Source organism: Salvelinus fontinalis, chromosome 5 (assembly GCF_029448725.1).
Source record: "Salvelinus fontinalis isolate EN_2023a chromosome 5, ASM2944872v1, whole genome shotgun sequence".
In the NCBI taxonomy this organism is placed as follows: Eukaryota; Metazoa; Chordata; class Actinopteri; order Salmoniformes; family Salmonidae; genus Salvelinus; species Salvelinus fontinalis.
Window position 1 is genome coordinate 23,630,835 of NC_074669.1, and position 23,095 is coordinate 23,653,929.

At 45.5% G+C, this 23,095-nt stretch overlaps 1 protein-coding gene across 7 annotated transcripts in view; it reads right to left on the bottom strand.

The window, feature by feature from the left end:
* Positions 1-23,095, bottom strand: part of LOC129855347 (SUN domain-containing ossification factor-like) — a 73,500-nt gene that overhangs the window by 27,162 nt on the left and 23,243 nt on the right. For 4 of the 7 annotated variants that reach the window (XM_055922898.1, XM_055922896.1, XM_055922895.1 and 1 more), the window contains exons 2-6: positions 4,571-4,688; positions 2,342-2,440; positions 1,917-2,266; positions 932-1,141; positions 412-591 (exon numbers count right to left, since the gene is read on the bottom strand). In XM_055922898.1, coding sequence (XP_055778873.1) covers positions 412-591; positions 932-1,141; positions 1,917-2,266; positions 2,342-2,440; positions 4,571-4,688 — 957 coding nt within the window. The remainder of the gene's footprint in view (positions 1-411; positions 592-931; positions 1,142-1,916; positions 2,267-2,341; positions 2,441-4,570; positions 4,689-23,095) is intronic. The other 3 variants (XM_055922897.1, XM_055922899.1, XM_055922900.1) reach the window with 3 other exon arrangements.

Here is a 23,095-nt window from a genome sequence, read left to right on the forward strand (position 1 = left end):
ATCATTACTTTATAAAGACCCCAGAACGGTCAACAAAGCCTCTTACACACAGAGCCAATCCAGTTGAGCTGTGTCTGTCTGCAGCCAATCCGGTTGGAAAACAGACCAGCTCTGCACCAATACTGGCTTGGACAGGGCTTCTCTCATTCTCTCTCACTCACTCCCATCCACACTCTCTCTCTCCCCCTCCCTCCCTCCCTACAGTAGGAGAAAGGCAGAGGGTTCAATAATTGAATTAAACATTAATGAAACAACTCAGAGGACAGGCAGCCAAGCCATGTGTAGCCCCAGTCCTCAATGTTCACACGCAAACCTCTACACTCCTCATTACACTTACAGTCAGTGGCAGAAATAACAGTCAATTCTCTATAACATTACCAGCGTGGGGACTAGGTTGTGGGACTCCCTCTCACCTGCTGGTCTTGGTCTGTGTCTTGGTGCCTGTGGGATGTGTTTCCCCCCTGGTCCAGCTCTGGTAGGCCCTGGTCTGGGTCTTCTGGGCTGAGAGACGTCTGAACATCAGCATCAGAACCTGGAGCAACCTGACTTTCACCCTGTTCTGACTGGCTCTCTACAGAGTCATCATCACAACTATGGAAAGAGGAGAGGGAGAGAGACAAAAGGGAGGGGATGAAGGGAGAAAAACAACATTTAATGCACAGTCTGGATGCACGCAAACAAAATATTCTTTCAATAACATTACTTCCATTCATGTTCCATGCCATCAACAGTGTGTTTGTCCGTAATGAACAACAGCAGAAAAGAAGCAAAAAAACTAAGAAAACAAAATAAAAGACGAATAAAGGAGAACAAGGCCACCGGTCGTTGTTTGAGTTTAGCGGAGAGGAGTGTCTGGCATCCGATTGGTTACCTGCATGGTTGTTTACCTGTTTCTGCTTTCTGATTGGTTCAATTCAAACTCTGTACTCACCTTGTGGGCGGGCTGCCAAAAGGAGGGGTTTGGGTTGCCAGGTTGTGGGGAATCATCCCACACTGAGAGCCAGAGAAATCAGCGAAAACATTGCCCTCTAGAGAGGAATTAGATCCAGCACTGGCAACCTCTAAAGAGGGATCGGCTTCAGCACTGGCAACTTCTACAGGGGAATCCTCTACCGCGGGATCAGATCTGGCAACTATTGAACTGAGGGAAAGAAAGGACATGCCATTTATGGAAGAGCCCCAAGGAGGGAGGGAGAGGGCGATAGAGGACAGATGGGGTGGGGAGAAGGAGAAAGAGAGGGATGGGGGAGAGAGAGAAAAGGGGATGCGGTTGGGGGGGTGTCTTTGGAATGGTAAGCCTCCTCCAGCCCAGGCTGTGGTGAGTCAAATGTTCATTGTAAAAGGCAAGTGTCCACATCTCGGCAGCCATTTTGAGTAGGTCCGACAAAGAGTGCTAAACTAGCCAGTAAACCCCCTGGCAGAACCATCCAAGGATCCAATGACACCTGATCTGATCAGGTCTGGCAATCTCCATCTGTCCAGAGGTCCAGTTTAGCAGACAACCAACATTTCCACTTATTCCCACCAAGTCCAGTCCAACTTTTAGTCCAGGTTCAGATAGGTTAATTGACGAAGGACCCAGTGCACAAAGTTAACTGCAGGTTTACAGCAGTAAACGGTGTATAGAAAGGGGCAGCGGGGGCCCCCAAGATTGAGAAGGGGGAAAAAAGTCAAGTCAATAAGAAAAATATCAATATACGAAAAATTTAAAAAAAAAAAAAAAAAAAATGCAGCTGAAAGGGAATACCAGTTAGATAAATGGATCTACATCGCAGTGGTAGACTGAATGACGCCTCATAAGATAAATAGTTTATTGATCCCAAGGACAAAAATGGTCTTGGACACATAATTCTGCTGTATAAACAGACATCACGTCTCATACACATCATGCGTACAATACACAGTTCTCATCTTACCTGGATGGGGCTGGAGCAGGGATGTAAGAGGTAGAGGTAGGTGTGTGTTGGGGGTCTTCTGTAGAGGGGGCTGGGCTGGGGTCTGCCGGTGCATCTCTGGGGGTCTCGACTGGGCCTGTGTGGTCTGTGGAGGCCTGTCCCTGGGTTGGGTCGTCGCTGAGCGGTGGGGTGGAGGGGGATGAGGGTGCAGGTGCCTGGTTCTGGAGGGGAGTGGGTTGTGTATCGGGCTCTGGGTCTGTGTGGATGTGTGTGTTGTGTGAGTGAGGCTCAGCAGCAGCAGCGGGGGGTTCAGGATCCAGGTGTGGTTCTGGGGCAGACCAGACCACCACCGGCTCCTCCTGATTCACAGTCTGGAAAACACACACCTATTCAATTCTCATTGCGCGCGCGTGTGTGTGTGTGTGTGGAGTTTGTGTCTCTGTTACCTGTTCAGTGTTGTGTGTGTTGGGCTCCTCTAGTGTAGCCCTCTTTGTCTCCAGTTCCACGTCGTAGGTGTGTGTGTGTGTCCTCGACGACTCCTCCTCCTAGGGAACAGCCACACACACCGTTAGAACACGTGCGTGCGCGCACACACACACGGAAGAGGAAGTTTGAGGTCCACAGAAACTCCAGTAAACTGAAGTAGACTAGCCTGTTACACCTGTTAGGTTCTACATAAACAGTAATACATAAACATTAAAACTCATGGACGACTATGAAGAGCTCAAACCAAGTTTATTCACCCACTGGGTCAAACAGCTGAAAAGGACAAAGACCAGCACAAGTATTTATACCCTCCTTTAGGCCGAGTCTCCTCCTTGCTCCTCTAAACGCTACATCTTTGTCGCTAGGCAGGAAGTTAAGTGATAACTGTGGAGACTTTTATCTCCCTCAACAACTTTAAAAATCTGCTATCCGAGCAGCTAACCGATCGCTGCAGCTGTACATAGTCCATCTGTAAACTACCCACCCAATTTACCTACCTCACCCCCCATACTGCTTTTATTTATTTACTTTTCTGCTCTTTTGCACACCAGTATCTCTTCTTGCACATGATCATCTGATGATTTATCACTCCAGTGTTAATCTGCTAAATTGTAATTATTCGATTTATTGCCTACCTCATGCCTTTTGCACACATTGTATATAGATTCTCTTTTTTCTACCATGTTATTGACTTGTTTATTGTTTACTCCATGTGTAACTCTGTGTTGTTGTCTGTTCACACTGCTCTGCTTTATCTTGGCCAGGTCGCAGTTGCAAATGAGAACTTGTTCTCAACTAGCCTACCTGGTTAAATAAAGGTGAAATAAAAAATAAAAAAAATAAACTGTTCCTTCACCTGACCAGACCTTGGCGCACGCTAATCCACAGCTAACCAACCGTATCAGTGACGGCAACCAAGTGATTGCCTTCTCCCTTACTTAGTAACTTTCTAGGTCTATACTTCTTATCAAACCGCCATTCAGACCCCCATATACATTCCTCATGCATGTAACTATTAACGTCTGGCGTAGCAAGTATTTCAAACTGCAACCCAACACTCCGTAAGACATGACAGAGAATGATAAAGAGTCTGAGGAACACCAGAAACACGGGAATTAGCATCTCAGGTTGAGGAACAGTAAGTTACTTTGTTATACTGAGGGACAGAACAAGAGACTGTTCTATAAATGGACTGACAGTATGTCTGCTTGCTATGGACACACACACACACACAGTAGACCAGCTCACAGCAGACCAGTTCATGGCCACGAAGGACTACATTTGGGTTAACACAGCAGTCCTCCTCACCCCTCTCCCTCAGACTGCCAGTTCTGAGCTGTGTGGATATGGGCTAAAACACTTTAACAGGGATTAGTCTTAAAGTGGCTAATGCTGTGAAGAGAAATACTGCGTGAGGAATAGTGGGGCACAGTGGGGTCTGGGGGGAAAAGTCTATTGCACAATAACAACTAATGGTAAGTCTTACATAACAACCCCCCCGCCCCTGCCCCCACCCCCTCTTTCCTAACCTCTAGCCATAGGTTAAGAAAATATATGGCCCCACACACACTCACCCCTCCCTCTCTACCTGGGCGAACTCCCACACTCAGTACGGCCTCGCCTCCTACCCGTATTTTAGCGAGGGTCATGCATCGCCCATTAACACCCCCCTCCCCTCGCTTAACTCATGGCTTTGTAGGGTAGGAAAACACATGCTTTAGATGGCTCATGGTGCAAATAAACAACTGTTCAACTCTGGTCTAACAGTATCATAGGTCAAGTCTAGGTCCAAAAGGCTCCGTAACAGCTTCTACCCACAAGCCATAAGACTGCTGAACAATTAATCAAACAGCCACCCGGACTATTTGATTGACCACCCCCCACATGTACAAATTACCTCAACTAACCTGTAACACCACACAGTGACTCGGTACCGGTACCCCCTGTATGAAGCCTCATTATTGTTATTTTATTGTGTTGTTACTTTTTATTTATTTAGTAAATATTTGAACTCTATTAAGGGCTTGTAAATAAGCATTTCACAGTAAGGTGTACACCAGTTGTGACCAATCACATTTGATTCGATCATATGTTTGCTTTGTGTCTGAAAGCCCATAGACAAACAATAAGTCTGTAGTGGTTGATTAGCCTGACGGTCCAGTCTGTCTGTTCTTCAGCCATCTCCTCACCTTGTGGTCAGTCATGTGGTACTGCTCATGATGATGCTCTGGGAGGCTGCTTTCGCCACTAGACACACCTGGAGCTGACGAGCTGTGCTCTGAACAACACACATTACAACTGGGGTACCTGGAACACATACACAGAGAGAGAGACGCAGTCAGAAACACACATTACGACTGGGGTACCTGGAACACACACACACACACACAGAGAGACGCAGTCAGAAACACACATTACGACTGGGGTACCTGGAACACACACACACATTACGACTGGGGTACCTGGAACACATACACAGAGAGAGAGACACAGTCAGAAACACACATTACGACTGGGGTACATGGAACACACACACAGAGACGCAGTCAGAAACACACATTACGACTGGGGTACCTGGAACACACACACACCGACGCAGTCAGAAACACACATTACGACTGGGGTACCTGGAACACACACACACAGAGACGCAGTCAGAAACACACATTAGGACTGGGGTACCTGGAACACATACACAGAGAGAGAGACGCAGTCAGAAACACACATTACGACTGGGGTACCTGGAACACACACACAGAGAGAGACGCAGTCAGAAACACACATTACGACTGGGGTACCTGTGGCTCAACATATGAACATGATCTCACGTTTCACAAGTGTCCTGTGTTTATAAGCCAGGTTCATCATTGTTGTTACTACGCATCAGTGGACTTTACCTGTGGGCCCATGAGGGGTAAAGGCTGAGGTGATGTGGCGGGAGACGAGGGAGGGTCCCCGGAGGTTTATGTGTGTAGGGACCAATGGACATGGGGCTGCCTGAATAGGTTCACTTTTTAAAAATCAGTATTTAACATGTGAATGTTTGTTACATGATGCACACTTTCTCCCGGCCTGTTTGAAGACCAGTATGGATCTAAACAACAACGGGACGCTGCAATATTCACCTCCCACCCGTCTCTGAAACATTTTACATTTACATTGACATTTTAGTCATTTTAGCAGACGCTCTTATCCAGAGCTACTTACAGTAGAGTGCATACATTTTATTACATACATTTTATTACATTTTTACATACTGAGACAAGGATATCCCTACCGGCCAAACCCTCCCTAACCCGGACGACGCTATGCCAATTGTGCATCGCCCCACGGACCTCCCGGTTGCGGCCGGCTGCGACAGAGCCTGGGCGCGAACCCAGGGACTCTGGTGGCGCAGCTAGCACTGCGATGCAGTGCCCTAGACCACTGCGCCACCCGAGAGCTTCTGCTTGACCACTCAAACATCAATGTCAGGTCAGAGCTGGACACACACACGTTAACACCCTGTCAACTGGCAAGTCTATAGGGGATCACTCAAACCCACACAGTATATAATATCAGTATGTAGAACATAGGTCTGTAATTTCACTCTATTTATCCTGACCTAGACTGATGAACACATCATTGCTACATCCTCCTTGGATACAGAACACATGATGCAGGCATCATCATCCAAGCCTCCAGTCCTGCTGGGGTTGCAATGAGGGCCTATTCATATAGCGGCAACACCTTGTACCTGCATACACCCAGCCCTCCCCAGATCTATCATCCATAGGTAGAGAGATGCGATGTGGCAGTATGGGTAATGTGAGAGGCAGCCTATACCGATCCAGACCATAATATGAACCCTGCGGTGGATGCAGCCATGGCTTTGAACAATGTACACATTCAAATGTCACATACACGAGAGAGGAAGGTAGATGTGCGACCAGGGGGTGGGGGTATACTGTAAGTTGACAGGCCTATAAGAAGGCAAAACAAAATGTATTTTCACGATTTCAGTTACATCATGAAAATCGATAAATCGTTTTTGTGTCTCAAAATGTACCAAATCAAAAGCTGTTATCTATATCATGTGCGGTTTAGATCATAGGGTCTTACAGGAGGCATGTATAGGTCTAGAAAGGGCCCGTAACAGCCACTTTCATCAGGATTTTCTAGAAAATGGTTTGTGATACAAAATGTAAAAAGAATTTAAAACATTCTTCCTCGCAATTAAGTTTCGATGTGAGAATTGCTAGAACAACCTGAGATACCAAAACTATTTTCCGCTCCCGCGGAATCGCCCAAGAGGATCTGAGAAGTATGAGTAATAAATGGCACAAAGCCAATCGGGGGTTGATTTGGAATTGGTCTTTTTCCACTTTATTCAAACTCAACGACTAGTGAAATACCACACGAGGTAACATCACCATGAGGGGGCTAGTAGTGGGTAGAAGGTCACCTTACAAACCCATTGAACTGTAGGCTCTGCCATATACCCTGACGTAGCCTTTAGCCATACAGCGAATAGACGTCTACACCTAGCTACATAGGCCTATAGTTTAGGGTACACCTCGTGACTAAACAGACTTCTGCCACGGTAAAGATAGAGGTGAAGGCAGGAGTGTTTGTCACAACATGTCTGAGGAACTCCTGGACAGGAACCACAGAGATGATTGACAGTCCTGTTTACCACTGGGTTTCTGTGTAGGGGTGGGTGTTGTACTAGCTCCTAGACTAGAGCCTGATCCTCCAATACAGCAAACGACACTAGTGTGGGCAAGGCTCTTTTCTACACAATGTGTGAATGATACAGTGTTGAAACCAGTTCAGTGTGACAGGGAGGCTGACTGACTACTGAGGAGGCCAGGTGTGCATAAAGGCTTCTAGTCTGGTTGTGGGGACACCTGTCTGTCAGCACTGCACCCCCCCCCCCCACCCCATTAATTCAAAACTCCTCAACGCACAGACGCATGGTAGAACTAGAAGTAAAGTAACTATATTTTGTATGTTACAGGAGTGAGAAACACTTCTGTGAATACAAAGTAGGAAGTTATGACCCAGTTAGAAACTACCCTCCCTGTCCTCTTCTGTAACGCTACTTGTAAAGAGAGCTGAGTGTTCACATGAAAAAAGAGCAGTGTGTTGGCGCACATTCCTACTCTTAGAGAAAGAAAAGGAAGTAACCTTTGCTTGAAGGAGCAGCTTTGGGGAGGAATGTATGTGACCTAGTTCTGTTAGTTATATAAGGAGTGGGGGGGTGGGGGGTGGGGTGGGTGGGTGCACAGGCAGGGAAAGAGTTGCAGGGGAAAGTTGCCCCTAGACGCTGTTCTAGGGTCAGTTTCGCATTTTCCCCCACTAATGGTTACATTTAGGATTGGGGAGGGAAACATGATCCTATATCTAGGGGAAACGACACCCCTGAGCAGGGAAAGTGACAGACCAGAGATGGGAGAGGAATGAGAGAAGAGACCAGAGAGCGAGAGGAGAAAAGGGATTTCTGTTCCTGTAGTCCGTCAATGTCGGTAAAGAGGGAAGAGCCTCAGGCATTACACTGACTCAGCGCTTCTTCTAGCCTACTTCCGCCATCTCTTTTCTTCCCCCTCTCTCTGTTTGCTACTCTTCACAACAGGCAGATCTAAACCTTACCACATCTCATACAGACAGAGAGCTTTTGGTGGAGAGAACACACAGCGGGGTGTGGAACTACTGCAGAAATGATTTGAGACTACAGGAGAAATAATATGGTGAATGACCAGCTCCCACTAGGAACCGGCGCAGTTCTTCCAGTCCAGTACTGATGAAGGAGAGGAGCCGGACCAGGAAGCTACTTTAGATTATTGAGATGCAATAAGAGTTGACTTGGGATTGGACCCTGATAAACTCCGGGCCCCTAGTGTCACATTGGGACAAAAGGCAGACACATCGTTCAGAGGGTTTGGCATCATGGTTGAGCAGACTCACTGCCTGTGACTCACTGCAGATAATCTGATCTGCTCGCCTCGATGCACGGAGCATGTCTGGCTAACAAATATTCTCCCGTTCTCTCTCCCTCTCTTTCCGTCTGCCTAATACACACACAAAACACCAGTTAAAGCTATGGTTATGGCCAGCCAAATCCCCTGACATTTCCTGTTAGGTTTAGAGCCACACAAAAGGGCCAAAGGGAGAGACAGTAGTACAGGACCTAGCCAACAGACTGCACTGAAAACACAGCAACACCAAAGCTTGTGTCCACCATAACAATAGAGATAGGATGTGGAGGGAGGCTGAAGGGAGGCTGAATCGTCCTGCGTTAAGATAACAATCCATGCTTTATTTGACCTCTCCTTAGCCGGACTTTCCCATCCAACACCAGCACCACATTTCTCTGACCCTGTCCAGTTAGGTCTGTTTCAGTCAGGGACGGTGCTTGTCTGGACTCAATGGTTCCTTTATGAATACTGGCTAGACCTTTATTGCCAGTTCTGACTTGAATGAGAAACCTTCCAGCGTGTCTGATGAAGGTATACGACCACTGCACTGACTTTCCTCCCACTGGTCTGTCTACACACACACACGCACACACACACACACACAAACCTCACTGCATGACAACGCTCACATAAGCACAGGTTTCCAAACCCAAAGACAGATCCTTGGTAGCCAGTAACTAACTCAGGTGCTGCTGGCGGTGATGCAAGGCAGTCCCAGTAGCCTGGTGTAGCTCGGTGCAGGTCCTGCGTGGCCTAACTAGCTGCACACTAAACACCTTCATCTGATAGCTCTTAATTAAGAGTGTTAAAATGACCCACAGCTAACTATAGCATGAAATATGTCAGGACCCTTCTACTCACAGCTAACCTCATTACTACTGATACAACCACCCCTATTCTCATTTGATAGGGTCAGCAGAGAAAGAGAGAGAGAGAGGGAACAGGGACTCAGCAGTTAGCAGGTAGGTGGAGAAGGTGGAGAGAAGCGAATATAAGAGGGAAGGAGAGGAGGGAGAATAGATCATCCACTAGCTGGCAGTGAGGCAGTTGGCAGAAAACAGTGTTGCTGTTATTTCAGGTTGTGGATGAAGTACACCGTGGAGACCGACTGACAGGTCGCTGGGTGGATGGTAACACTTTTTGGCCTGTAATGGGTTGGGTTATGATGCTGCTGTAGGAGTTTAAAATGGGGTTTAAATGGTTAATTGGTTTTAGTTAACAGAAGAACCAGAAGAGCAGCAGCAGAACCCTTCAGCCTCCAGAGCACTTAACGTCCAGGGCTCTGAAGCACAACCATTCTGATCGCATATTCTGATCGCATATTCTGATCGCATATTCTGATCGCATATGCTCCCAATTGTTTTTTCTTCATGTTGCGGATTGGGAAGGTCGCATTTTTCATTGATAAACCATGTCGCGGGCTGTTCTAAAACTATTCGCAGGCCATAAACCACTAGTTTAACACCTTGTTCAGTCATGTTTGTTACCTCATTAGCTAGCTAGCCAACAACCTGGTAAATGTAACAGTAGGTTATATCCAAACATTTGGGGGCACAGAATGAGAGGAAAAGGGACAGCTTCTTCGGGAGATCAATGATCATAGCAATGAATGAATGATGGCAGATCTCCTGCATGTCATCATGGCAAACGTGACGTTCTTAAAAAGAGACAGTGTTCAATGTAATGTATCTCAACCAGGCCCCCACTGTCGGGTCTGGAGCATGAAGTCACAAGCTCTGCTGGTTGGCTACTACGTAGCAACCTAGCCGTGTCAAAAACCCTGGTCTGCCCTAGAAAGCATAAGTAAATTCCGATTGCCAGAACGGCCCATTTAAAAAAATAATTTTTACGCAGTTTTGGGTAAAAAAAATGTTGTTGCTATGATCAACTTTCATCCCCACTGTGAATTGTAAAAGTTCCCTACAAATCGAGATATTTAATTAAATTGTGATCAATTTAGAATACTACATTTGTCGTCACACAGGACCACGTGCTGACACAGACCAATCACGGGCCAGCAGGCTATGAAGAGGCTCCCGGTTGACTTTCTCGGGCAGGATGAAAATCACTACATCAACCATGATCCGTCGCTAGTTACAGCCACTTTCACCATGATCCGTCGCTAGTTACAGCCACTTTCACCATGATCCGTCGCTAGTTACAGCCACTTTCACCATGATCCGTCGCTAGTTACAGCCACTTTCACCATGATCCGTCGCTAGTTACAGCCACTTTCACCATGATCCTTAGCAATATTTTGGCGCGCTTCAAATTCTTCTGGCTTCCTGCACCATCAGGAGTTTTCCATAGGAATATGTGGATGACGTCAGCTCTATCACTACCTACTGGTTTTAATGGCTATGATATCAATAGGGAAATAGTGCTTTTACATCATGTGGAAACTTAATTTTCCACAAATTACTTTGTCATTATATTTGAATGACAGTTATTTGTATCAACATTTTAGCTTTTTATAATAAATAAACGTAATTATAGGGTTACACACTTGTTTCAGAAGTATCTAGAATTAATTTAGGCTATATCTCAAACGCTAAAAATAAAAACAACTCTGGTGCTCATAAATGTAACGTTGTGCTAACTTGTTAAAGTTGGGCGCACCATTGCTACAAATCATTTCTGTATATTTAGACATCTAGTTCTGCCATTGTTAGCTAACATTTATCTGAATACCATATTAGAGAAAGACAGTTACTAAAATTGGAAGTCATACAGCATCCATAATGAATAGCATAGTTATTAGCCCGAGGTCTGAAGGCTGATGCCATTTGAAAATGTTCTGTTAATAGAACAATGTGTGTGTGTGGCCCTGAGGTTGGAGAGGAGTCTTGTGATGCCGGCAGTTGGATCTCAGATTAGAGATGGTGGACTCTCTGGGTTCAGTGGGTTGTACGAGGTAGGCAGGGAGGGAGTGGTGCTGAGAGGAGCATCAAAGTAGAGACAGTAGAGAAGACCACTACAATGTATGTTGGTGGCATTTCTATTAACAAACCATATTTTCCCACTTTCTCCCTCATTGGACACCCAACTTAGATGACAAAGGATCTTCCCTCCATCACTGCCAAGTCTCCAATGCCTAGAGACACCAAATGCATGGACACTTGGACAGAGACTAGACTGAGACGTTCAAAAAGGTCATGAGTCCAGCTGTTTCTTCCTGAGCTCAGGTACGTATTAAAGATCAAAACCAAACTAATACTCAATATAGCACATCAACTAAACCAGCAACAGTCAAAGACAAACAGGAGAGAGAATTAGAGGTAGAAACAGAAAGGATAACGTTTTAGTAATCGAGAGGTAGACAGAAAGCTACACAGAGGTAAAGAGAGAGAGGTAGAGAGAGAGAACGAGAGAGAGGTAGAGAGAGACACGTGTGCAGGCCACAGTGAGTGCAGGCCAGGCAGTATGCCAGCAGGGCTGTTAAAGTAGGGCAGAGCCACGGCCAAGCAGACAAAAAGATTCCGTCTGCGCACAAGGGGGGCAGAGCTCTTAACAGACCAAGCACTGTGTGTGTGTGTGTGTGTGTGTGTGTGTGTGTGTGTGTGTGTGTGTGTGTGTGTGTGTGTGTGTGTGTGTGTGTGTGTGTGTGTGTGTGTGGTTGTTGGGTGCATATACTGTACGGTTCTGTATGTGTGTTTACCAGTGATTTGATATAAATAACACATGATAGCAGTTGCAAAGCCCGCTGATCTCACATAATCTCCTTCACCGGAGCATCACTTGGAGGGCAGCTGGAGCTAGAGGAGGAGGGCATCCCCAAAATATGGGACATCATGGAGTTTCACTGTTTTGGCTGTAGATACTGCTAGGTTCTGCAACAGCTAGCGGGTCTGAAACATCCTCTACCAGCTGTAGTGGCAGAAATGAGTACTGCACATTGCAAGCGCCAAGCTCTACCAACTGAGCCACAGGGGATCACTACAGTAGCTACTGTGTTCTGTATTGCAAGAGCACACACTGTACCTGATCCACCAATCTACTTGATCACCGTGTTCTATCAGTGATTCATCGCTGCTACTGTGGTACAAATCCATCCAACGACTAGTTTAACAACAAGAGCTGCTCTGGTGTGTGTGGTGTGTTAGTGAGCAGTTCCGGGTCGTGACTCATGATGTCACACAGAGGGGGTTAGGTTAAGCCCCTGCAGCAGAGCAGTATGTTACCACAGTGCATTAGGCAGATACGTTTCAGTCAGTCAGAGAGCAGAACACCGAGCAGACCCCTCAATGTCTCTAATGTCCTGGCCCACAGCAGGCTGTTATGCAGTAAACACTTCAGCATCAGGACCAGGGAAAGGAGGTGTGTGTACGCTGAGTGAGAGTAATCCCACACCAAACCATCTTTGTTATTGACTTGCAAAACCACACTGCAACAGAATGAAGCTCAAACAATACTTATTTGACTCACAATAAACTTACATTGCAGGCAGACCGTATAGCACAGATCCACAATTAGCCTACTGCATGCATTACTAAAATACATTGTACCACACACACACCTAATGTCACCAACTAACAGTTATTTTGTTCTTAGCCATAACTATCTCCAGAAAGTTGTATATGTTGCGTGACAGTGTGAGAGATCACAGGGCCAGTCTCTCCCAGAACAGCTCTTTAATGTTTAGGATTGGGTAGAATAGGCTGTTCCTAGATCTGTGGCTAAAGGCAACTTCTACCTGGTACAGTCAGAAACAACAACAATAAACTTGACTGTATAGCCTTCTGTATTACTCAGAGCTGCTCCCTCAGGAACTGCCCCATGCCAACACTACTGTACCATGCTAACAGCACTTAGGCTACTAAACCCATTGGAGTGACAGACATAATGGCGCCGGAGGGGACGGCCGCCCTTTTATGGGCTCCTGGCCAATTGTGCTATTTTGTGTGTGTTTTTTGCGCTGATTCGAACTTTGTTAATACATCATGTTTTGGCAATTGTTTCATATACAGAAAAGAGCTTCTGGACATCAAACCAGAAATGACTAATCGCAGACCATGACATAATGCTAATCGCAGACCAGGACATAATGCTAATCGCAGACCATGACATAATGCTAATCGCAGACCATGACATAATGCTAATCGCAGACCAGGACATAATGCTAATCGCAGACCAGGACATAATGCTAATCGCAGACCAGGACATAATGCTAATCGCAGACCAGGACATAATGCTAATCGCAGACCAGGACATAATGCTATTCGCAGACCAGGACATAATGCTAATCGCAGACCAGGACATAATGCTAATCGCAGACCAGGACATAATGCTAATCGTAGACCAGGACATAATGCTAATCGCAGATCATGACATAATGCTAATCGCAGACCATGACATAATGCTAATCGCAGACCAGGCCCAAATCCCCGTCACTCGGCGGAGGAGGCGCTATAGGGGTTGGCATGCGGGGTATCAAACGAGACGGCTAGTGGATAAGTTGCCATTACCCTCCGAACGTGGAATCGCTGGTAAATAAACTGGATGAGCTCCGTTCGAGACTATCCTATCAACGTGATCTGAAGAACTGAAATATGTTTCACTGAGTCGTGGCTAAACAAAGCCATGAAAAATATAAATCTAGCTGTTTTTTCTATACATCGGCAGGACAGAACAGCTGCGTCCGGTAACTGAGGGGAGGGGGGTTGTCTCTTTTGGTCAACAACAGTTGATGCTTGATCTCCAATATTAAGGAAGTCTTGAGGTTCTGCTCGTCTGACTTAGAATGCCTCATGATAACCTGTAGACCACACTATTTATCAAGAGAGTTTATCTATATTTTTTGTAGCTGTCTATTTACCACCACAAAATGATGCTGGAACTAAGACCACACTCAACGAGCTGAATAGGGCCATGAGCAAACAAGAAAATACTTAACCAGGTGCAGCGCTCCAAGTGGCCAGTGATTTTAATGCAAGGAAACCGAAATCCGTTTAGCTAATTTCTACCAGCATGTCTCTTGTGCAACTAGAGGCGGAAAAAAACTATTCCACCAAACAGAGACGCATACAAAGCTCTCCCACGCCCTCCATCTGACCCTAATTCTAACCTTCTGCACCTACTTATAAGAAAAAACTCAAACAGGAAGTACCAGTGATGCGCTCAATATGGAAGTGGTTCAATTAAGCGCACGCTAAGCTACAGGATTGTTTCTCTAGCACAGATTGAAATATGTTCCGGAATACATCTGCCAGCATTGAGGAGTTTACCACATCAGTCAACGTCTTCATTAATAAGTGCATTGACAAAGTAGTCCCACAGTGACCGTACATACATATCCTAACCAGAAGCCATGGATGGAGGAAAGTGTCAACACAGGACCAAGATCGAATCCTACTACACCGGCTCCGATGCTCGTTGGATGTGGCAGGGCTTGCAAACTATCACCGATTACAAAAGGGAGCTGCCCAATGACACGAGCAAAATACCTTCTATGCTCACGTCAAGGCCAGCAACACTGAACCATGCATGAAAGCACCAGCTGTTCCGGACGACTGTGTGATCACGCTCTCCGTAGCCGATGTAAGTAAGACCTTTAAACAGGTTAACATTCACAAGATCACAGGGCCAGACGGATTACCAGAATGCATACTCAGAGCATGCGCTGACCAGCTAGCAAGTGTCTTCACTGACATTTTCAACCTCTCCCTGACCCAGTCTGTAATACTCACACGTCAAGCAGACCACCATAGTCCCTGTGCCCAAGAAAGCCAAGTTAACCTGTCTAAATGACTATTGCCCCATAGCACTCACATCTGTAGCCATGAAATACTTTGAAAAGCTGGTCATGGCTCATATCAACACCATCAAAGGGAGTCTCCCTTTGTGAACGTGTACCTGCATATAAATACTTCAGCATTTGGATTGATATAGATTTACCGTTTAAAAAAACAGATGAGCTGGTTAAGAAGCTAAGATTTAAAGTTGTCTTTTTCTACAGAAACAGATGGTGTCTTTCTCTAAGCAGTAGGAAGCAGATTATTCAGTCAACCTTATCTGTTTTTGATTATGGTGATATTATTTATCAAAGTGCAGATGCTAATACTCTTAAACCCTTAGATGCCATCTACCATAGTGCCCTTCGTTTTGTTACAAGTGACAGTTCATACTCATCACTGCATCCTGTATCAAAAGGTTGGCTGGACTTCGCTACAAACCCATGAATCTCTACATTACCCCTTTTTTTGTTTACAAGGCCCTACTTCATAAACTTCCATTTTAACTAAATTAGCTGTTGAAGTATAGACACGTGAGCTGTCTAACCTGTTCACAGAACTGGTTACATCGAGGTTTCTAGGGTCTGCATTGAGCTTGGTAAATCTGCTTTTAGTTTTAATGCACCGTATTGTTGCAACAAAATACATTTCATCTTTATGTTCTGGTGCCGTTTGGGCAATTTAAAGTATTTATTGGAGACATATTTGTGGAGGAATGTAACTGTTTTTCTGTGTGATTTGTGATGTTTTATTTGTGCTTCCCATGACTGTGTATTTGAATGGGTATAATGTGTATATTTATGTAGTATATTCAGGGCACATTTGTAAAAGAGACATAGGTCTCAATACGTTTCCTGGTTAAAATAAAGGTTCAATTAAAAAAATGATCCACAGATGACCCAATCTCTATTGCACTCCACACTTCCCTTTCCCATCTGGACAAAAGGAACACCTATGTGAGAATGCTGTTCATTGACTAAAGCTCAGCGTTCAACAGCATAGTGCCCTCTAAGCTCATCACTAAATAAGGACCCTGGAATTAAACACATCCCTCTTCAACTGTACTTTCTGACGTACCACCCCCAGGTGGGGAAGGTAGGCAACAACACATCCTCCTGCTGACCCTCAACACAGGTCCCCCCCCCCCCCTGTTCACCCACGACTGTGTGGCCACACACACACTCCAACACCATCGTTAAGTTTGCTGACGACACAACGGCGGTAGACCTGATAGAAAATGACGAGACAGCCTACTGAGAGGTGGTCAGAGGGCTGGCAATGTGGTGTCAGGACAACAACCTCTCCATCAACGTCAGCAAGACAAAAGGAGCTGATGGTGGACTACTGGAAACAGAGGGCCGAGCACACCCCCATTCCCATAAATCGGGACTATAGTGGAAACGGTCAAGAGCTTCAAGTTCCTCGGGTGTCCACGTCACTAAGGACCGATCATGGTCCACACACACCAACACAGTCCAAGAGGGCACGACAAAGCCTCTTCCCTCTCAGGAGACTGAAAAGATTTGGCATGGGCCCTCATAGCCTCAAAAGGTTCTACAGCTGCACCATTGAGAGCATCCTGACTGGCTGCATCACCGCTTGGTATGGCAAATGCTCGGCCTCCGACCGCAACAACACTGACTCGGTACCGCTAGTCCTTGTATATAGTCTCGGTATTTTTATTTTGTGTTACTGTTTTCTTTATCTATTTGTTAATTTTCTTTCTTTTTAATTGCATTGTTGGGAAAGGGCTCGTAAGTAAGCATTTCACGGTAAAGTCCACACTCGTATTCAGCGCATGTGACAAATAAAATTTGATTTTATTTGACAGACAAAAAAACACACAAAAAAACAGCCTTGAATGTGCAAGAAGACGTTCATATATCTCTGTCAGCCTCTGCCATTAGCAGCTGCTGTGACACGGGCACACAGTTCGTAAGCGTGCAACTCTGTCATGGCCTGCTGCCGTGGGTACCAACATGAGTGGAAACAAACCTGTGGTTGGCAAACTCTTATCAACATCAACTGCTCTCATCAGCTCTGTATTGTAAACACAATCGTGGCAGAAAGTAACTCGTCCAATCAATGAATTAGGGATGAGAGACTGGGACGTATTTGAAGGGATTGGGAGAGTATCTAGGACATAGTCAGGTTACTCAGGTAGGAGGGTTAACCTGGTGTTTGTTAACCCATTTGTCATGCCTCAAGTACTTACTGTCATGGTCACCTATCCTCTAAAGAATTGATTGGCACAACCCTTCTCTCTCCTCTCCCTGGTTCTTCTCTTGCCAAGGTTGTTGCCGTAAAGAACAATCAATCTAATTTACTTTTTACATTAGCAGTTGTCACAAAGTGCTTATACAATGCATTCTCACTCAGACAACTTGTCAGGCACATTGCCAACTTTGCAAGCCAATTAAGCTACATCACGCGCATCCGCACTGTGCTCACCTCAAATACACACACACACACACACACACACACACACACACACACACACACACGGTGAACGTGACAGTGGAAAGCGGCGCAGCGGTGCCAGACAGGGATCAAAGGCCATGGGAATGCAGCATTGGGAACGTCGCTCCGGAGTGCTGTCTCGCCAGGAGACAGACGGACCGATGCAGTCATGTGACCTAATGAGAGCTGATAGGAAAATCCACAGTGTGTGTACGCGGCAGAGGGCACAGCAGGGGAACAATACCTCATAAAACACTCCCTTATACAGAGAGCGAGGTCTATATTGTATACCATACTACAATATTTACCTGTACTATACATAGCCTACATCTTCTACTACAGAAAAGTTGACCTACTGGGGCAGCAGGTAGCCTTGGGGCGCCAGGTAGCCTAGTCGTAAGAGAATTGGGCCAGTGACCGAAAGGTTGCTGGATTGAATCCCCGAGCTGACAAGGTAAAAGAGAGAGCGAGAGAAAGACTTGTGTATAATCTCATGGATCAATAGACAGGCCTATAGCCGTGTAGTTAATGTGGACAGTGCTTCAACAGCTTCAGGGAAGGGTGGGTGACTAAAGGTATATCAACTAACACGTACAATAGAAATATACAGATATATTTAGAAGTGATAAGGAAGCAGGATGAGATGACTGGACGGTTCTGTGTGTGTGTGTATTACCTCTAAACGTACACAATGTACAGAAAGAACATTGATACTGCACTGCCGGTAGAGATCTCCCTCCTACACACAGCCCACTCGGATATCAGACGCGCATGCACACAGGGAAAGACACACGGATGAGAGAGTGGCTGGTTTAGAGCTAGCTGTGGTAAACAGTCTAAGTGCTGAGAGGAGGAGTGCAGCAGGATAGGAGAGAAAACAGCTCAGAGTTTATACAGGAGAGAAAAAGACGAGAGAAAAGGCGGCGGTCGCTGGGAGAAAGTCTAGTTAAGTAAAAGGTTAAATTAAAAAAAATCAATCCCTCCAAACTTCCATGTGCTATTCACCCACACACCCTCCTCTCCAGAACACTACTCTTTCTTACCTTATACAGTACCAGTCAAAAACATTGAAGGGTTTTTCCTTATTTTTACTATTTTCTACATTGTAGAATAATAGTGAAGACATCAAAACGATGAAATAACACATATGGAATAATGTAGTAACCAAAAAAGTGTTACATCAAAATATATTTTATATTTGAGATTCTTCAAAGTAGCCACCCTTTGCCTCGATGACAGCTTTGCATTCTCTCAACCAGCTTCACAAGGTAGTCACCTGGAATGCTTTTCCAACAGTCTTGAAGGAGTTCCCACGTTTGCTGAGCACTTGTTGAGCTGCTTTTCCTTCATTCTGCGGTCCAACTTATCCCAAACCAGGTTGGGTGATTGTGGAGGCCAGGTCATCTGATGCAGCACTCCACCACTATGCTTATTGGTCAAATATCCCTTACACAGCCTGGAGGTGTGTTAGGTCATTGTCCTTTTGAAAAACAAATGAGCCCCACTAAGCGCAAAACAGATTGTTGCAGATGGCTGTGGTAGCCGTTCTGGTTAAGTGTGCCTTGAATTCTAAATAATAATCACAGACAGTGTGACCAGCAAAGCACCACCACACCACCTCCATGCTTCATGGTGGGAATCACACATGCGGAGATCATCTATTCACCTACTCGGCATCTCACAAAGACACAGCGGTTGGAACCAAAAATCTCACATTTGGACTCATCAGACCAAAAGGACAGATTTTCATCGGTCTAATGTCCATTAATCATCTTTCATGGCCCAAGCAAGTCGCTCCTTAATAGTATCCTTTAGTAGTGGTTTCTTTGCAGCAATTCAACCATGAAGGCCTGATTCACACAGTCTCCCCTGAACAGTTGATGTTGAGATGTGTCTTACTTGAACTCTGTGAAGCACTTATTTGGGCTGTAAGTGAGTCCGGTAACTCTAAGGAACTTATCCTCTGCAGCAGAGGTAACTCTGGGTCTTCCTTTCCTGTGGTGGTCCTCATGAGAGCCAGTTTCATCATAGCGCTTGATGGTTTTTGCGACTGCACTTGAAGAAACTTTAAAAGTGCTTGAAAGTTTCCGGATTGACTGACCTTCATGTCTTAAAGTAATGATGGACTGTAGTTTTTCTTTGTTTATTTGAGCTGTTCTTGCCATAATATGGACTTGGTGTTTTACCAAATAGGGCTATCTTCTGTAAACCACCTCTACCTTGTCACAACTCAACTGATTGCCTCAAATGCATTAAGAAGGAAAGGAATTCCACAAATGAACTTTTAACAAAGCACACCTGTTACTTGAAATTCATTCCAGGTGACTACCTCATGAAGCCGGTTGAGAGAAAGTCAAGAGTATGCAATGCTGTCATCAAGGAAAAGAGTGGCTACTTTGAAGAATCTCAAATATAAAATATTTTGATTTGTTTGTACCAAATTAGTCAAGTAATAAAATATCTGGCATGATGGCTCGGAGGAAATGACTCATGTTTTCCAGCCACAGACAGTCTCTAGTGCTCCTAGTTTCGCAGCACTGTTTACCGTACGGGACATCAGCTACTCGACAATGCTCACTTGCCACAGGTCTGCTGCTAGCTACCGTTCATTAAGTAGCTGTTATGTGGCGACATTTGCCTGGAGTAAGCCAACCTTTGAAACGAAAACCCACCGACCTCGAAGGAGGACGAATCACATGAAAAAAAGAAAGTTGTGAGAGAAACGGAGGTTTGGAGATAAAGGAGTTTCAAGAGGCTGGCTACAGTATGATGCTGAGGCTGTGGTGATGAGTGCATCTGTGTGTCGCCAGCACGCAAAAAATAAAAGCAGAAACAACTCATTTGTCATTGGAAATAAAACGATGAAGCTGGAGAACAATCGTGAACAACCAACAACCATGAACACAGCAAGTGTCACATTGAGCTCAGGACACAGACACGTAGGCAAATCGGAGCCTCCCCTCTTGACACCCTCTGTGAAGGCGCTAATGGCAATGTCAGAGCAGACCAGCACAAAGATACTGTTTAGGACTGTACATGCCATTGGCAAGAAGGCGAGACCATTTTCTCACTTGGAGTGGCTGTGCGAGAAAGTGAAAATGTTGTTACTCTTGTAGCTAGACTAGGACTTTGTAGCTAGTTTTTTCAAGTCTATTTAGCAGCCGTGGTCCAGTATTGTAGGTTATTTCTCAGCTCTTGATAAGCTGTGGTTCACGTCAAAATAGTGTATAAATACCATACGATAGGCCTACTGATGCTTTCCTATGGCTCTGTAACATTCTATTTTAATGTTTGTCTCCAGATGCTGTTTCCATTTTAAAGCATTGTGACACTATTGACTTTCAGGCTGGTATAGTGTTGATCCTTAAGTAAACAAAGGGTAGAAGGATCATTTAGCACAACCAACTGACAGCTATATTGGATAACATGAGTGTATATTTAATTATTGTTGAATTCATTTGATGTTTTGATTTTTGCAGTTTGGAAGAAAAAAGAAAGGAATGATGTGTGCTCAACACATAGAAATGAGAAGCATGCCTGTCAGAGTTTTTGCACCATATTGCAGAGGTGGAGAAAACCAAGAGAATCTGAAAAACACCACATTTCTCTCCATCATGTCAGATGGCTCCACAGATAGTTCTGTGAAAGAGGAGTTGGTTTGTGTCAGATTCTGTCACAAGGGCAAGATCGAGTCGAAGTTTGTTGGCATCAAGTCGGTGGCGAAGGCAGACGCGGCACACAAAAGCAACGCCATCAGTGCCATCATGGAGGGTGTGTGTGATGAGTGGGGGAGCAAGTTGGTCGCTCTGGGAACAGATGGAGCTGCTGTGATGACCAGAACCAAGAATGGTGTGGTCAGCCGGCTGCACGGGGACGGGGCCTACATCATCGGCATCCACTGTATGGCACACCGCCTAGAACTGACCTTTTCTGATGCCATCCGGTCCAACGTGATGTTTCAGAAAGTTTAAGACCTCCTCGGTGGACTCTACACCTACCACACCAGCCCACTGAACAGGGCAAACCTGGTAAACAGCTTCCATCTACCACACCAGCCCACTGAACAGGGCAAACCTGGTAAACAGCTTCCATCTACCACACCAGCCCACTGAACAGGGCAAACCTGGTAAACAGCTTCCATCTACCACACCAGCCCACTGAACAGGGCAAACCTGGTAAACAGCTTCCATCTACCACACCAGCCCACTGAACAGGGCAAACCTGGTAAACAGCTTCCATCTACCACACCAGCCCACTGAACAGGGCAAACCTGGTAAACAGCTTCCAGGCTCTTGGGCACACACCACTGGTGCCCACCAGAATTGGCAGGACCCAGAGGGTAGAACACGTATTACGTGCACTGGAGCACTTCCTGTGAAGTTACCAGGGGCGTGTCCAGCACCTGGAACAGGTAGTGGTTCTAGATTGCTATGCTAAGTCTCCAAAAGTCATCATCAATATGCAATGTCCAGTAAATAACACAGTTACAATGGTAACATCATGTTTCAATGCTTTATGCACTGTTAAAATGTGTCATATCTAATATAGTTTTATTTGGACAGCAATTAATTGTCTATTTGTATGTCCTTGTTTTTTATGTATTTCAGATTCAATCTGCTGATGCCCAAAATGTCCGACGTGTCCAGCAGACCAAGACCAGGAAATACTACTGTACTGCGAGGGAGGCTGATATTTTCCATTTCTGTGGCTTCCTGCATGACACACTAACACACCTGAGCAACCTGTGCGCCTGTCAGCAGAGGTCCACCATCACTATAGCAGAAGCTCACAGCTCCTTTGTGCTCAACACAGGCAGTACTTAAGTACAAAACCAGGTATGTTAATTTAAGCTGCAATAAGAAATACTTACCTTCAGAGAAAGGATTACGTCAATAGAGGGAGTGAGAGTGTGTTGTAAAGGAAAAAATGAGCCTTTTAAAATAAAATGAGCCTTTTATCATCAGAGAAGGGCCCATGATGAAGGCCACAATGGCCAACAGATACGAGGGAATTTTGCTGACCAGAGGTGACAGCAAGACCCTCGTCATCTCACAGGACAAAATGCTTGACAGACTAGTCGAGAGTATGACTGACAGGCTCCAGGACGCCAGTGTAGGGGTCCTGTGTGCCACCAAGCTGTTCAGTTTCACCAACTGGCCAGAGTCAGGAGGTGCAGCAGGTTACTTTATGTTTTGTATTACAGGGCAGTCAGGTTAGGTTCATCATCATATTTTTATAGTTTGATCTTGTTGTAATGTATACAATTATTCTAGATGTTGGTGACACTGAACTGGAAACCCTGGTGGACCACTTCAAGCCTGTCCTGGAGACCTCTGGCATCCATGTTGAAAGGATCCCTGACCAGTGGACTGTCCTGAAGGTGCTGATGTACCAAGAGCCCCAGTCCCTGCAGAAGATGTCCTGGTTCCGTGTCAACAGGAGCCATCAGCATTACTGCCTTGATTTGCTGGCATTGGTTGACCTGCTCCTGTCCTTCCCTGCCTCCACAGCTGAATGTGAAAGAGGTTTTAATACCATGAAACAGGTGAAAACCGATTGGCGTTCC